Source organism: Danio rerio, chromosome 4, assembly GCF_049306965.1.
Source record: "Danio rerio strain Tuebingen ecotype United States chromosome 4, GRCz12tu, whole genome shotgun sequence".
Lineage (NCBI taxonomy): Eukaryota > Metazoa > Chordata > Actinopteri > Cypriniformes > Danionidae > Danio > Danio rerio.
The window spans coordinates 44,571,402-44,587,185 of record NC_133179.1 but is presented as its reverse complement, the minus strand read 5'-3'; the positions used below and the strand labels follow the sequence as shown (position 1 = coordinate 44,587,185).

General features: G+C 32.4%; 1 protein-coding gene across 1 annotated transcript; it reads right to left on the bottom strand.

Annotated features, from left to right (window-relative positions):
* Nucleotides 1-1,508: 1,508 nt before the first annotated feature.
* zgc:174698 lies at nucleotides 1,509-9,015 on the bottom strand (the record flags this gene model as incomplete). Its single annotated transcript, NM_001115112.1, is given in 7 exon segments — nucleotides 1,509-1,902; nucleotides 2,169-2,212; nucleotides 2,796-2,866; nucleotides 3,899-3,964; nucleotides 4,947-5,468; nucleotides 5,548-5,713; nucleotides 8,804-9,015. Coding segments are annotated over 7 exon segments (1,130 nt in total), but the record flags the coding sequence as incomplete, so codon positions are not given.
* Between the last annotated feature and the right edge of the window lie 6,769 nt (nucleotides 9,016-15,784).

Genomic DNA, 15,784 nt, shown 5'->3' with positions numbered 1-15,784 from the left:
TTGGAGATATTCAACTTTAGACCAGAAACACTTGAGATGTCAGAAATTAAATTTAAAGCATTTTATACGTTTGAGTCATCTTTTAGAAATAAAGTGGTGTCATCTGCCAAATGTGAAATCTTAATCTCCCCCCCCAAAAGCAGAAATTCCCTTCAAATCTTGATTTTGCACAATGCTTAAGGATAGAAACTCTGTAACTAATAAAAATAAAAAGGAAGAGATTGGGCCGTCCTGCCTAATACCACACAAAATATCAAATCCATTAGAAGTATTAAAATTAACAATCACTGAACTATTGATTCCTTTATAAAACAAAGCCATAGTGTTAACAAAAGTTCCCAAATCCAAATAACCTCAACGCTTTAAACAGAAGCTGGTGCTCAATCGTATCAAAGGCTTTATAAAAATCAAGAAAAAGAATGACACCATCTGAATGAATAGAATCAGCAAAATCTAGCAAATCCAAAACTAATCTCATTATAATAGAAACATGGTGGCCTTTTATAAACCCAGACTGAGTTTCAGAGATAATAGAATCAAGATTTGTTTATAATCTGTTGGCAAAGTCTTTTTAAATTTTTTTTATGTTTGTTTAGTTTTTTTTGCCACTCGCTGTTGCAGTCATGACATGATACATTTCTCCTTCGTTTTCCACTTTACACAACATAGCCTTCTGCTATCTCTCTCACATACAAAGACATTCAGTATTTGAAGTTGATCAAAACTTTTAATACAAACATTTTAACACAATTTTGTTTAACTTATATAATCCACCTAGACTAAGTGTACCAAAATGTTTTGATATCTATATATCAAAAAAGTAAATACATTGTACTTACTGTGTTCATAATGTCTTTTAGAACAATTCTGATACTCTGAAGGTGAAATACAGGTAAGGTGGGGACAGGTTTGGGGGTATGGATAGGTTTAGGGGTGGATAAAGGTGTAAGTTTAATTTGATTTTCCAATCAAAAGTGCAATGTAAAAAGTAATATTCTCTAAACTGTACCATGTGTCACAATATACACAGTAACTATATTGAAACAAATTAGTTAAAGCACTAAATAAAAAGAGGGATCAATCTTTTTGTTACATTTGTTTCAGTTTTAACTTTGGTGTAATGTATATGTAACTTTAATGTATATACAGAAATACCTTTTTGTATAGCACTCCATAAAAGATACTAATTTGAAGAAAAGATCTCTGAGGGGTATATTGATTTCCGCTGAGCACTGTGTGTGTGTGTGTGTTCTGCACTTATTTCTACATAAATTAGTACACTTCTCACAAATGTCTTTTAAATAAATAGTTTTGCCTTGTGTTATACTGTGCCTACACATAGCTTACTATAAATTGCAGAGTGAAAATGTATAAATGTGTTAGTTTGTGTTCTGTGGTACAAACATTTAAAAAATAACAATTTTGTATGTATCTATGCTGCAAATGCACACTTTAATGGCTCTGATGTGAGCCATAAAACTCCTGAAGAACCAGAAATGCATTTATTACATTTAAATCATTAATATATTTATTTATTTTTTTTAAATACAAACATTCAAACAATTTTGCCGAGTGATTTAGTGGCTGCAGATATGACGTAGATGAAAATACTGTAAGTGGTTATCTTTGTGCGTGGAAGTCTTTACTCTAGGTTAACAGAAAAAATTTATTATAATACAATTCAAAAAATAAAAATCAAACAAAATACAATGTCAAAATGTGGGTTTAAACATGTGCTGAGTTAAAGTAGATTTAAAACAACAAACAAAAACAAGACCTGCACCGAAAATAGCTACAACAGCAGTAGACAAATCTCTTTTTAAAAGCATTCCTTTTTTATAACCCACTGTATTTTACAAAAAGTGATTTGATGGCTCCCAGGAGTCTTTCCATTTCATCCCACTGTAAATCAGTAAAAAACATTTAATTATAATTATGTTTACAGGATAGTCTGTGATATTTAAATTAACATAATTTTAAAAAGTAATTTGGTGCAAACACCGACTTATTAGTTAAAGATTATTACAATTTTAAGCTTTGAAAAAAGGTTATCTTCACTTCACATTATTATCTACAAGAATAATTGTTTACATCAAAAAACATTCATAGTTTGTTCAACATATTTCCACCACTGTATGACAGAATTATATAGTGTTTGTGACACTTACCATCCAGAACACGGCTTCCATCTGACTCTGGCCTCTTCAACACCCTATAAGAACATGAGTATTGAGCAACATTCACTTTTAGTACTCAGTGACTAGAATTATTTGAACATTTAGCATAATTGTTTGTCCTAGCCACAACAATATCTATTAAATGAAATATCTAGAAGGTCAGCATAATTGTCTTTAAACCTGTTCACTGTCAATGTCACACAATCAAGTACTTTCAAAGAAGCAGCTAGATTGGCTTTGGTTGTAGAAGGCATTGAAAGCAATGTTAAAGTTGTCTGGAAACGTGCTGACACAATGCCTGACATACCATGTTACGCACATACCAATTATTACAGTTAACAGTGGATCAAACCAGTAGGACTAAATTCATGTTATATTAGTTGTGATCAGATTAAAATGATTGTGCTCATTATGAAATTAAATTATGTTTTAGAGGCAAAAAATCTATATTTTCAGATATGCCTGGTGTTCTAATGATTTCAACTACCACTATAAATACCCACACATTATAAGCTAAATCACGCTTAAATTAAAAAGAACCACGGGATAAATCTTTTTATTTTTATAAAATTATATTTTTTTACTTAAGTAAATTCAAACATAAAAAAGTGGTCTTACTTCTTTGGACATCCTCCTTTTCACAATCCTGTCATATGGAAAGGTTTTCTGGTTGGAATGTACTTGGCATTCTGCAGCAGAAATATATAGCTCTTACTTACAAAAACTACTTAATATTGCAGGAAAGTTCAGAGAGCAATGAGTCTGATATAAATACTGTGAAACATGAAAATTTGAAATGTAAACTGCTTTCACTCATTAAACATTATTTTTTTAATAGTTTTATAGTTTTTGTTTTATATTCAAATTTTAATGTGCATTTTAATTTATAGTAACATTTACATTTACACCAAATGAGAGAACAGCATATTTTGTATAGCATATTTCAAACACATCTTTTTTTCTGTTTTACTGTAAACAATGTGTAGAGTATAACATCAACTTTGGGCAATGCAATGGCGCATTAGTTAGTGCTGTCGCCTCACAGCAAGAAGGTCGCTGGTTTGGCATTTGTGTGTGGAGTTTGTATGTTCTCCCTGCGTTCACATGGGTTTCCTCCAGGTGCTCTGGTTTCCCCCACAGTCCAAAGACTTGCTGTACAGGTGAATTGGGTAGGCTAAATTATCAGTAGTGGATGTTTGTAAATAAGTGTGTATTGATGTTTCCCAGTGAAGGGTTGCAGCTGGAAGGGCATCCGCTGCGTAAAAAAGTGCTGGATAAGTTGGCGGTTCATTCTGCTGTGGCGACTGTGGATTAATAATGGGACCACACCAACACGGGGAGAGCATGCAAACACAGAAACACCAACTGATCCAGGCAGGACTCAAACCAGTGACCTTCTTGCTGTGAGGTGACAACTCTACCTACTGTGCCACCGTGTCACCTATATTATATTATATTAGAATTATTATATGATAATTCATAATTTTACAATAATACTATATATTAAATTATCCTCTTAATAGTTTCTTTACTCATTGTCATATAGTACTATTAAATGCAAGGCAACAGAAAAGAATTGAGGAAACTGTAAAAAATACAAAATAATCAAATATTACATTATATAAATTTTAATGTAACAAAGTTTATATGCATACAATTATTCAGATAATATTCAGAATCTGCTATTTATTTATTTTTTCAGAACAGCAATATGGCATTACCTGCTTGTTTGTAGATCCACTTCTTCTGTTTGTCCCCTTTTATGATACTTTCTCTGGAGAATAAATCTGTAAAAACACACAAAAATAACACATACAGTTGAAGTCTGAATTATTAGCCCCCCTGAGTTATTGGCCTGCTGTTTATTTTTTTCTTTCCAATTTCTGTTTAATGTAGAGCAGATTTTTTTCAACACATTTCTAAACATAATAGTTTTAATAAGTCATTTCTAATAACTGATTTATTTTATTGGTAACACTTTACAACAAGGTTCATTAGTTAATGCATTTACTAACATGAACTAATCATGAACAACACATGTACAGCATTTATTAATCATAATTAAATATTTACTAATGCATTATTAACATTGAAGTCCATGCTTGTTAACATTAGTTAATGCACATGAACTAACAATGAACTACTGTATTTTCATTAACTAATGTTTATTAACAAGAATAAATACTGTAGTAAATGTATTGTTCAATGTTTGTTCATGTTAGTAAATGCATTACTTAACATTAACTAATGGACCTTATTGTAAAGTGTGACCCTTTTATCTTTGCTATGATGACAGTAAATAATATTTTACTACATATTTTTCTAGACACTTCTATACAGCTTAAAGTGACATTTAAAGGCTTAACTAGGGTAATTAGGTTAACTAGGCAGGTTAGGATAATTAGGCAAGTTATTTTTAACGATGGTTTGTTCTGTTGAAAAAAATATATAGCTTAAAGAGGCTAATAATTTTGTCCCTAAAATGGTTTTAAAAATTAAAAACTGCTTTTATTCTAGCTAAAATTAAACAAATAAGACTTTTTCCAGATAAAAAAACTGACATCAGACATACTGTGAAAATGTCCTTGCTCTTTTAAACATCATTTAAATATGTTAAAAATACTTTAAAAAGAAAAAAATGAAAGGGGGCAAATAATTCAGAATTCAACTGTATTTACACAACTAATGTTTTAATTTTAAATTTCTATATAACTTGTTTGTCCCAACTAAAATGGGAAAAATGCTGTGTAAAAGTTCAAATAAAGTCACCTGAATCACCAAAATCTGTAGTCATGCACTGGACTGCAGGACTTGATAGAGAGGAAGTAGGTGTAGTAGTGAGGGAAGTAGGCGGTGGAGCAGGAAGTGTTTTGTATGAAGAGGCAGGTGGAAGAGGGGTGATGTAGGAGGAGGTAGGAGGACTGAAGCTTGAGGAATTAGTTGGAGGAATAAGGTTGGAAGATAAAGGTGGAGGGGCAGATGAAGGAGGAAAGCTGGAAGAAGATTGTGGAGGAGGAAGATTTGGGAAAGATGGTGGAGGAACAGCAGATGAAGGAGGAAAGCTGAAAGAAGACTGTGGTGGAGAAAGGTTTGGCAAAGATGGTGGAGGAACAGCAAATGAAGGAGGAAAGCTGGAGGAAGTTTGTGGAGGAGAAAGGTTTGGGAAAGATGGTGGAGGAGGAAGGCTTGAGGAAGATGATGGAGGAATAGAAGCTGGAGGAGAAACCGATGATGCTAGGTTTTGGCAGACATCAGGGTCTGTTGCAGCCGAATTCTGAAACCTCTGGAAATCTATAAACAATTTTAAAATAAAGTTAGAGATTTCTTTGAAATTTTGTGAATTTTGTAATCAAATGACCACAATACTTACTTTTAATAAAAACTTCGTACAGGCTGGCCATTTTATCTATAATTTTTTGCTGTGGTCCCTCTCCAAATGGACCCATTGTTGTTATTAGCTCTGTGTTAAATCCTTTTTTCTTTTCTTTCGAAATAAACAACAATGGCTTGTAGCCCAGCATTTCCAATTTCTTAACCTGAAAAATAAATACATAAAAACAGTATAGAAAAATGCAATATAATCATAATATTAGCACAAACATCCCAGATACATTTGTAGCAAATCTGCATTATCAAAGTAAAAGATAGTTTCTGAATTGCCAAAACAAGTCTTTATGTTTTCAGAATCTTTTGCCTGCAACTGATCTATGTGACCACAATGAAATGAATACATTTGCATAATCTCTGCCACAAATGCTCTGAAATGTTTATGTCATGTACTGCAGTACATATGTAAAGTAATGAAAAAAAATCCAACCTTAGATCTTTTTAAACAACTTTAGAGAAACATAATATTATAACACTTTAAAATAACACAAAAGCTGCTCTTTAAATGATCATGATAGAAAATTGATTAGAATAAATTATAGTTTTCTGGTAAAACAACACTTGCTGTTGTGGATCTCAAGCATTAACTGCATCGATAGCTAAAAATCAAAATATGATCAGTTAATATAGTCAGACCTGACATGAATACACTGTAAAAAATTGCTGTTAAAAAACGGTCAGATTCTACGGTAAAATAATGTTTTTTCACTAAAACAGTAATATTCTGTTAAAAACAGTGCTTTCTGAATAACATTTTTGTTTTCGAGAAAGTAACCAACTGCAGAAAACTGTGAGCTAACAGAGTTCAGATTCGGTGTTTTGAAGTCTGTGTTTGAAATCACACTTTGTGTCCTTGTTCACTATTTCATACACTAGTTAACTAATATAGTTCACCTGACAGTTTTAATGAACACTAATGAGTGAATTCAGACACTGATGAACACCTGCTGTTTATAATTACAATTACTGAAGAAAAGAAACAAGAAACACAAACAGTGACTTGAGTTACAACATTAAATAAAATCAAATCAAATAAAACAGCTTCAGTCTCAGCAGAGGATCATTAAACAACTCCACAAACAACAGCAGACACACACTTATTACTGACAGATTTGACTTCCATACTATTCTCATTGAGATCCAACAGAAATTAAGGTGTTTTTTGTGTCACCGTAATGGAGTGAGGGGCTGGTTTAGTTGGGCTCTTCACCCTTGAACTCATTTAAGAAGACTTTCCAACTGCTGTAATACAGAGTTTACAAAACGTTTGTACTAAAAGCAATTTAGCAATAAAGTTGGGAAGTCAATAAATAGAGAAATCTATTTGTCTGAAATTAGTTCTGATAAATGTTTTGGTATAAATCTGGAAGAAGGGCCACATGCAATAGATTTTATGCTTAGTTGCAGGTATTAATTTAATTAATGCGAAGTGAAAACAGAAAAGATACCTCCGTAATTACTTAACAGTTAATAAATAACATACAAAAACAGTTCAGTTATGACAAATACACACTCAGACCTCATGAATCTGACCTTGTATCTCAACAATGGTAACATCTCAAATGTTTCATGCTGCAATGCATGCTGGGAGTGGCACTGTACAAATATCCCAGCATGCATTGCGGTATAAATAAATGTTGTATGATGGTCTCACAGTTTTCTTTATTTGTGTTTGATTCTGCTGTTGTTTATGTTTAGACTTTCAGTTGCCTGTTTGTGAGTTAAACTGTTAATTTTGTTAAATTTGTTGTCACCATTATTGAGGTTCATATGCTGATTATTGATGTCTCTTTGAGTGCGATGTACACCATAGAGCAGTGTTATTGTCCAAGATAATCTTAAAAACTTCCAGAAATCATTGCCATATATATATATACATATAATGTAAAACAATAGATTTAACATTGAATAGGAGCAGTAAATTGTATTATACGAAATGAGAACAGACTCTGCCATTTATTAGCAACATGAACATCACCAGATCTTATTTAGGTTTTTGGCTGGCTTGCCACATCAAAGGAGCTTTTTAAACAAAGTTCTTAACAATTGCAGCAGCCAAAATATATAAATGTTAAAAATGACAGGGCTAAGAGCCCAACTAAAGCAAACTCTGTTCTCCATGATGGTGACGTAAAACTTTAACTTTTTCTCAAGAAGAACTTTAGTAGATGTTATACAAAAATACATGTATTAAGTAATAAGTGTAGCTGGTGATGATGTTTGTAGAGTTGTTTAATCATCCGCTGATCATTTAAATGATTTAATCATTTGTTGTTCTTCAGGTTATTTCATTATAAAGCTGTGACTAAAGTTTTGTATGTTCTGTTCTTGTTTTCTCCCTTCAGTATTTCTTCATTTGTTCATTGTTAATCCTCAATTATCATTTAATTAGTCAGTTAATTAATGAATTTACTTCAGCTTTGCTAAATGTTTCTTGAACACTCAGTAGTGTGGACACTTAAATTAAAACTGAAGTATAGGCTCTGGGGTTTAAAGGGTTAAAGGTGTGAGAGGTAAAAACACAGTGTAAAAATGTATTTTAACAGTAATATACTGTTAATTTACACAACGGAAGTAGACTGTAAAAAAACAGTAGATTGCTGGCAACCACAGCTGCCAGTAGATTACTGTTAAATCAAGGAAAAAACAGTATTTTACTGTAAAACCTGAAGCTAATTTCTTCTGTGTGTCACCGTTGTGGAGGAGAGTAGAGCCAGTGTATGAGTTAAAGATGAACAATGAACTGCTGATGTTATTCTGCATGTTTCTCTATTTAAAGATAGCGGCTGTTTAGTTGCTGATGCAGTCAGAATCTCTCTGGTGATTCCAGATTTACATGTATGTGTGCTGTTGTGAAAATAAGACATTAGAGTTAAACCGAACTTTTCTAATTAACTAAAATAAGTTATCATTATAAGTATGCTTCTAAGCATGTATAGCACATTACTTCATAAACTCATTCAGCAGTTGACCAAGTTGAGGCAGTTGCTTTCAGTGAGCAAAATGAGTTCACTTGAGTATTGTGTTAATCAATGTAGTCCATGTATTTTTACAGCAACAGACTGTAAAATAACAGTACATTGCTGGCAACTGCAGCTGCCAGTATTTTACTGTTTTTTAACGGGACAATTTTTAACAGTGTACATTTGTTCAGAAATACATTTTTGATTTAGTTTTACCTAATAATGACAACATAATTTTCTATACACTATGCCTCTGTACTCAAATAATGTACTTACAGCAGTGCGGGCAGAATCTACAACACGGGCAGAATTCCTGTGTTTTTTGTTGTTTGCTGCCCATGACGACTCCTCAATGTTTTTTTGTTTTGCCATGATGATTGCTTTTAAAGCAATGGCAGCAAAACAATTTCTGCACGTTTTGCAGTTTGAAACATTTAAAGCCCCACAATTATGGCAAGGCTTTTGCTTGGGTTTTTTCATTCTCTCTGGAAGGAAACAAAATATATATTAATATTAATCATAGACAAAATACATTTTCATTGAAAACACTGTATCTTAAAGTTTTTTTTTTTTTAATACAATAATAGAAAGGATTATTTACAAGCTATAAAACAAATTTTATGTAACAGTATATGCACATAGAATAATTTAACATATTTAATTACTCAATCATTTAATATATAAATGTATAAATTATTTAACAGACAAAGACATTTTTAATGTAATTAGTAAGTTAAAGTAAACTATGGAACAGTATGAATTCAATGAACTCAAAATAGCAATAGAAATTATTAATTAAAATTGCATATATATATATATATATATATATATATATATATATATATATATATATATATATATATATATATATATATATATATATATATATATACACACACACACACACACACATAGCTTTGGATAAAAGCGTTTGCTAACGTTAAATGAGTAAACGTATATGTAAATATCTTGTCAGATTAAGCTAAATTATCTGAATAAACTTGCCTACCAAGACTGTTTGTAAAGTAACGTTAATAAAGTAAGTTATTGCCTAACATGCTAACATAGCACTTATTTTTAACGTGTATTATCAAAATATAATAACCTAAATATACATGTGAGCAATGCACATAGACAAACATGGTGTGAAGAACAAAATTTCTTTATTTAATTTGTGGAATCAGTGTACATTAACTCACCGCTGAAAGCGGGATCAGTACAGCGATGGATGGTTGTTACGTCACGTGACACGATTTCCCGCTTGCTTATTTAGGGAAATGTGGAAAAATAAATATTTTATATTAAAGTGTTTTTATTTTCATTTCTTGCTAGTAAAGCGGCACAAATATTCGAGTGTTTGTAAAAGTAACATGAAAAAAAAAATCCTATTGATTTTTTATCAATAGGGATTTCGGTTAGGTTTTTATTGGCCATCATAATAAGACTTAACGATAAGAAAGTATAATGAAATGTTAAGAAAATGATAACAACAACCAAAATCATTCAAAAAGAGCAACATCAACAAAATCTTAAAAAATACAGATCAAATTAAAGTCTAGATGTCCAAAAACAACAATAAATCGAATCTAATATACAGACCTCTAATACAAAGAGCATATTTTAATATTTCATAAATATTATATATATATATATATATATATATATATATATATATATATATATATACACAAATAAAATAAGTTAGTTTCTTTATTTTGTTTTTTTTTTTTGTAAAAAAAAATAATAATAAAAAGGGTTTCTGTTCCTGAATATATATATAAGCTTCAAATTTCTCTTTTGTCTCAAGCTTCGTTCGCCGTTAATGTAAAATAACAGATATTACATTATAAATAACTTCATATAATCGTTTTATTAAAAAAACAAATACTATGCGGACATTTATGAATAAAATATTAAAAGAAAACATTCAATTGATTAATTTTTTCTTTTATATGCTCATACAACTGCATTCACGTGGGCTATATGCTACAAGGCTTTACCGTAGGGCTTTGGGCGTCTTGATGTGACGTCCGAGGGGACCCATTGAAAGCAATGGAGCTCCTGTTTTGTCAGTATAGTGACGCCTAGGGACACCTTTGGCGTCCTCATGTTGACGTGGAAGGTGCTTGACCATACTTCAGTTTTTGATGCCTTCGGAGTGAGAATGGGTTGGTTCATTATATAAGAAACCAAATTCAGTGTTTTTCAAGAAAATGGACCTCAGCTGTGGTGTTTTAGTAAAACACATTGAGCATCTGAATCACTTTAAACAGAAATCAATAATCAGCATATCTATCTCAACAGTGGTTAGAGATGGTGTTTTTTTTTTTGGCTGCAGAGCATGTTAAGAGAATCATTAACAACATCCATATATAGTTCCCAGCATGCACTGTAGGAAAAAAAAAAACTCACCATAGTTGAGAGGCATACACTGATTCTTTATGTCTGTGGTTTTTTTTTTTTTTTTTAAAGTGTTTTCAATGTTTAATGTGCTTTGTGATCTGATAAAAGTATTGATGAGCTCCATTTTCTTAATACAGTGCTTCTTTTGTGATACAACATTATTTAAACTTAATAGGTCAAAACCAATTTTACTGATTTGACCAGTGACTAAACCACCACAGAGTCAATTATCCAGAGCACAATTGCTCTCTTTATACAATGTTTAACACAATATACTATTAGGCAAACAAAGAGAATTTAACATTAGAAATCGAGTCAGAGTCCAAGGAAAGCAGCTACTGTTCTCCTCAATGGTGACAGCTTAAACACAAAAAGTAGTGATGTTTTATTGCTGTTTTAAAACAAATATGTAGTTATTTCTTAATAATATCACTATATGTTATTTTTTTTAAAGTGTGGCAGAAATAAGGCCAAACAGGTTGTTAATAAGTAAAGCTGCCGTTTGTGGAGTTGTTTGATGATGCTCTGCTAAAACTTTTGAGAGATTTGATGTGTTTTATTTCAGTTTATTTAATCTACGGCTGTGACTGAAGTCAGTTGTTGTTTTGTTTTTCTTTTCTGTTTCTGCTTATTAACAGCAGGTGTTCATCATCAGTGCTCAATCATCACTTAATTAACCCCATCATTGTCTCATTCACTTTAACTGCTGCTGAGTTAATTTTGCTCAATTTAGAGAGGGACCAAATATTCACTGAACTGAGTAACTTTACTCTGAGGATTTTCCTGTGTGCCTAAGCCAGTGGTCACCAAACTTATTCCTGGAGGGCCGGTGTCCTGCAGATTTTTGTTCTAACCCTAATCAAACACACCTGAACAAGCTAATCAAGGTCTAACTTGGTATACTTGAAACATCCAGGCAGGTGCGTTGAGGCAAGTTGGAACTAAACCCTGCAGGGACACCAGCCCTCCAGGACCGAGATTGGTGACCCCTGGCCTAAGCAGTATAACACTGTTTTAGGATCTAAAAATTCATTCTTAAAAAAAAAAAATTCTCAAGCAAAAAGATTCCAATGACACGCCCGCAGGTACTTGAAGAATATGGTTAATACTGAGGAACTTCACACTCAAATGTTTGCATATCATCAGCATGCTGTAATCCATTTCTTAAGCAGCAAAAGTCATTTTTAGACTAGTTTGTTGGCCAGTTGTAGTCAGTGCAATGCTAAACGTTATTGTTCCATTATAATTTGTTTTGTCTCTCAACGTCCCACAACAACATCATATAGTTTAGAATACTGTACAGTTTTTTTTATAATAATTATTTTAGTGTCCATTTCATTTAGCATATTTAAAATTGGGGGCATCCATGTTTTTTGACATACTTTTAACCAGGGTCTTTTAGGTTTCACCAAGTAAAATGTAAAACTTTTAAAGAAATTTTTAACAAAAAATCTTTTTGGTAAAATTTTTTGATAGGGCAAACAAAAATCTTTTCCATCTGGGCCATTTGAAAAATTCTTTAGCCTTTAGCCCTTTATGAGTCTAAAAATGACTGAATTATCATTATCATTTACAGCTATCATTTACATTTAGTCATTTAGCAGACGCTTTTATCCAAAGCAACTTACAAATGAGGACAAGGAAGCAATTTACACAACTATAAGAGCAACAATGAATAAGTGTTGTAGGCAAGTTTCAGGTGTGTAAAGTCTAAGAAGGAAAGCATTAGTAATTTTTTTTTTTTCATTTTTTTTGTAGTTAAGGGAGGAGTCAGAGAGAAGATTGCGTATTAGTAAGGAAAGTGAAGACTGAATAGTTGAGTTTTTAGTCGCTTTTTGAAGACAGCGAGTGACTCTGCCGTTCTGATGCAGTTAGGGAGTTCATTCCACCAACTGGGCAGATTGAGCACGAGCGTTCGGGTAAGCGTTTTCTTGCCTCTTTGGAAAAGAACCACGAGGCGACATTCATTCACAGAACGCAAGTTTCTGGAGGGCCTATAAATCTGCAGAAGTGAGAGCAGATAAGAAGGGGCGCAGCCAGAAATCGCTTTGTATTTGCTATCAAACTATATTATGATTTAATACATTTAATAATACAATAACAAATGAAAAATACAATATTTAGATATTTCTTAGCAAAATCTTATAAACATTGTGTAAAAACAAACAAGCGTTACTTGTATCCACACACTTTTTTCCAAAATAAACTTTTTTTAAATAAAAGTTTTAAAAACTATAATAAACTAAATCTATGCACAAGAATCTGTCCAGGGGCCTGTTTCAGAAAGGTTAAGTGAAAACTCAGAGTATTTTAACCCTGAAATGAGAGAAACTTTGGGTTTTCTGTTTCAAAATGGCAGGTTTGTTAAACTCGAGAAGGCAGGGTAAGTCAAGCCTGTTTCTGAAAGAGAGGTAACTTCAACTCCGAGTCAGTTACTGTGGTAAATTACTCTGTGAATCTAACCTGGTCACGAGCAGGTTTTATTCTCTAAACTCAGAGTTTCTGTCGGTCTCCTCCCCTTTTTTAAAGACGAAGCAGCATTTCTCGCCTTAGCCTTACGTCTCCACCCACCTATTTTAATGCTCATTTTGGATATATGCATAAAAACGATTGATGGAAACGTCATGATTCACATAACTTTTGAAAATATGCATAAAAAACACATGCATAATTGAGTAGGATAAACTTTTATTCGATAGAAAATATGCGCATAAACTATGATTGAAACACTTTTACTGAACAAATTACAGTATGTGCATTAAAAAAAGGTCATCATAAAATGATGAAAATGTGTGTGAATGGAAAAACCAGCAGGCTGAGCACACTGTAACACGTCATTAATGTTGTTTTAGTCATTCTAAAATGCCTTAACTGTTTTTGTATCAGTGTATATTATTAATTACCTCTGAGCGTCTGGAGCATGTCAAAAGTCTCCGCATGTCATGGCTTCAAACGCCCCCATGTGTTCATTGTGTGTCAGCATTGTCGTCTGAGGCGCAAGTACACTTATTAAATAAAGAAATAATTGACGCAGCTTATTTTTACTTATTTTACTCAGTAAATTTTGTTTTTACTGTTGATATTTGGCGCCAGTTAATAAGGAAGTGACGATTGTGTTCTCTTTGACTCATTGGATAAAAACGCGGCTTTATTCACACATCTTTTAAGCGATATTTCAGTTTTGCACATAAATTTAGTTAATATATTTGGATGGAAACACAGATATTACCTACATTTTAGTCACACACAGAACAAAGTCACGTACGAGAATGGCTTGTCCTTTTTAAAATAAATAATTAGCTTAAATTCATTGACCTTCGACATGTACTGTTACTAGATTAATGGGATTATTATTCTTTCTAAAACCTTCTAAATGTTATATCAAACTCTATCACTTGATCAATAAAAAGGCAGACACACAAGTGCACTGTTAAACCTATTAAAACTGGTGATTGTGTATAAAAGTTTAGAATTTTTTTTATAAATGTCACACATTACATTACTTATTTTATTATACTTAAATATTTAAATACTTTAAATGTAAAATTACGCATTAATTTGAGCAGCTGTTCTCCCATGCTAACTGTCTCTGTTTCACTGATGGTTGCTTCTTTTTAAATATATTTACGCTCATATTTGCTATAACTTCGAATGATCACATCAAGTTCAGCTGGAGAAAGAAATGGTGATCTCTTTTTTTTTTTCAGATGTTGTCATTGTCGATCGTAATTTCATTGATAATGCCTTTTTTGTAGTCGAGTTGGTCTACTCAAAGTTGATTGACCTGACTCAGATCAGCTGTTTTGAAACCGAAAACTCAAGTTCAAGTTTAAACTCTGAGTTGTCTGAACCTCCTTACTGAAACAGGCCCCAGGTCAGTGTCCTGAGCAGTAAACACATGAAGCACATTTAAACAAATGTTATTGTAAGAAAAATAATTAAAACATTAGGATAGAGTAAAAATGGCCTTTTTGAATAAAAAGTTTAAAGACTTTTTATGGCCTAAAATTTTGATTTTAGAATTTAAGACCCCAGCGGAAAACCTGTTTAAAGTCAATAGCTCTGGTATTTAATTATTATGATAATGATGAAATTCTAACTCAGATACTATCTGTGAGAACTAGAAACAAATTTACACCGATAAAGAAGTGGATGAAAAAAGGAAATTGTGATCAACATGACATATGCAAATGGAGAGTACTAAGCCAACTGTAATAGCAGATATCTTCTATGAGAATACTGTAGGTCAAACATCGTCAGCTCAGGTAAACCTTTTAAATTTATTGTTCTTGTCTATTTTATATAGCGCCAGCGCTCAAGGATGCTTTACCAACACCAGGAGAACAAAAAAAGCAATAACCATAAGAAGGTAGAGAAAATGGGAGACTAATAATACATAAAATAATGACAAAAGACATGAGAACAAGTGACAAGAAAGAAACTCATATCCATTACTGGGAAACATGCACACTCATTCACACACACTGCATGCATACCACATCTATGGACTTTGGGGAAACCAGAGCACTTGGAGGAAATCTCACGCGAACACTGGGAGAACATGCAAACTTCACACAGAAATGCCAACTGACCCAGCTGAGGCTCGAACCAGCGACCTTCTTACTGTCAAGCGATTGTGCTACCCACTGCACCACTGTGATGCCTCACATGTGTAATTATATAAAGTATTAAACTGGTATTGGTGAAGAACTATGCTTACTAAAAGGCTTTATTCAGATGTACTGATTGTAATGATATGGGCAATCTAGCATGTGTTGTTATAGACACCTATGATTATTTGTCCTAAGACAGAGGTTCTCAAACATTTTTCATCAAGTACCACCTCAGAAAAAC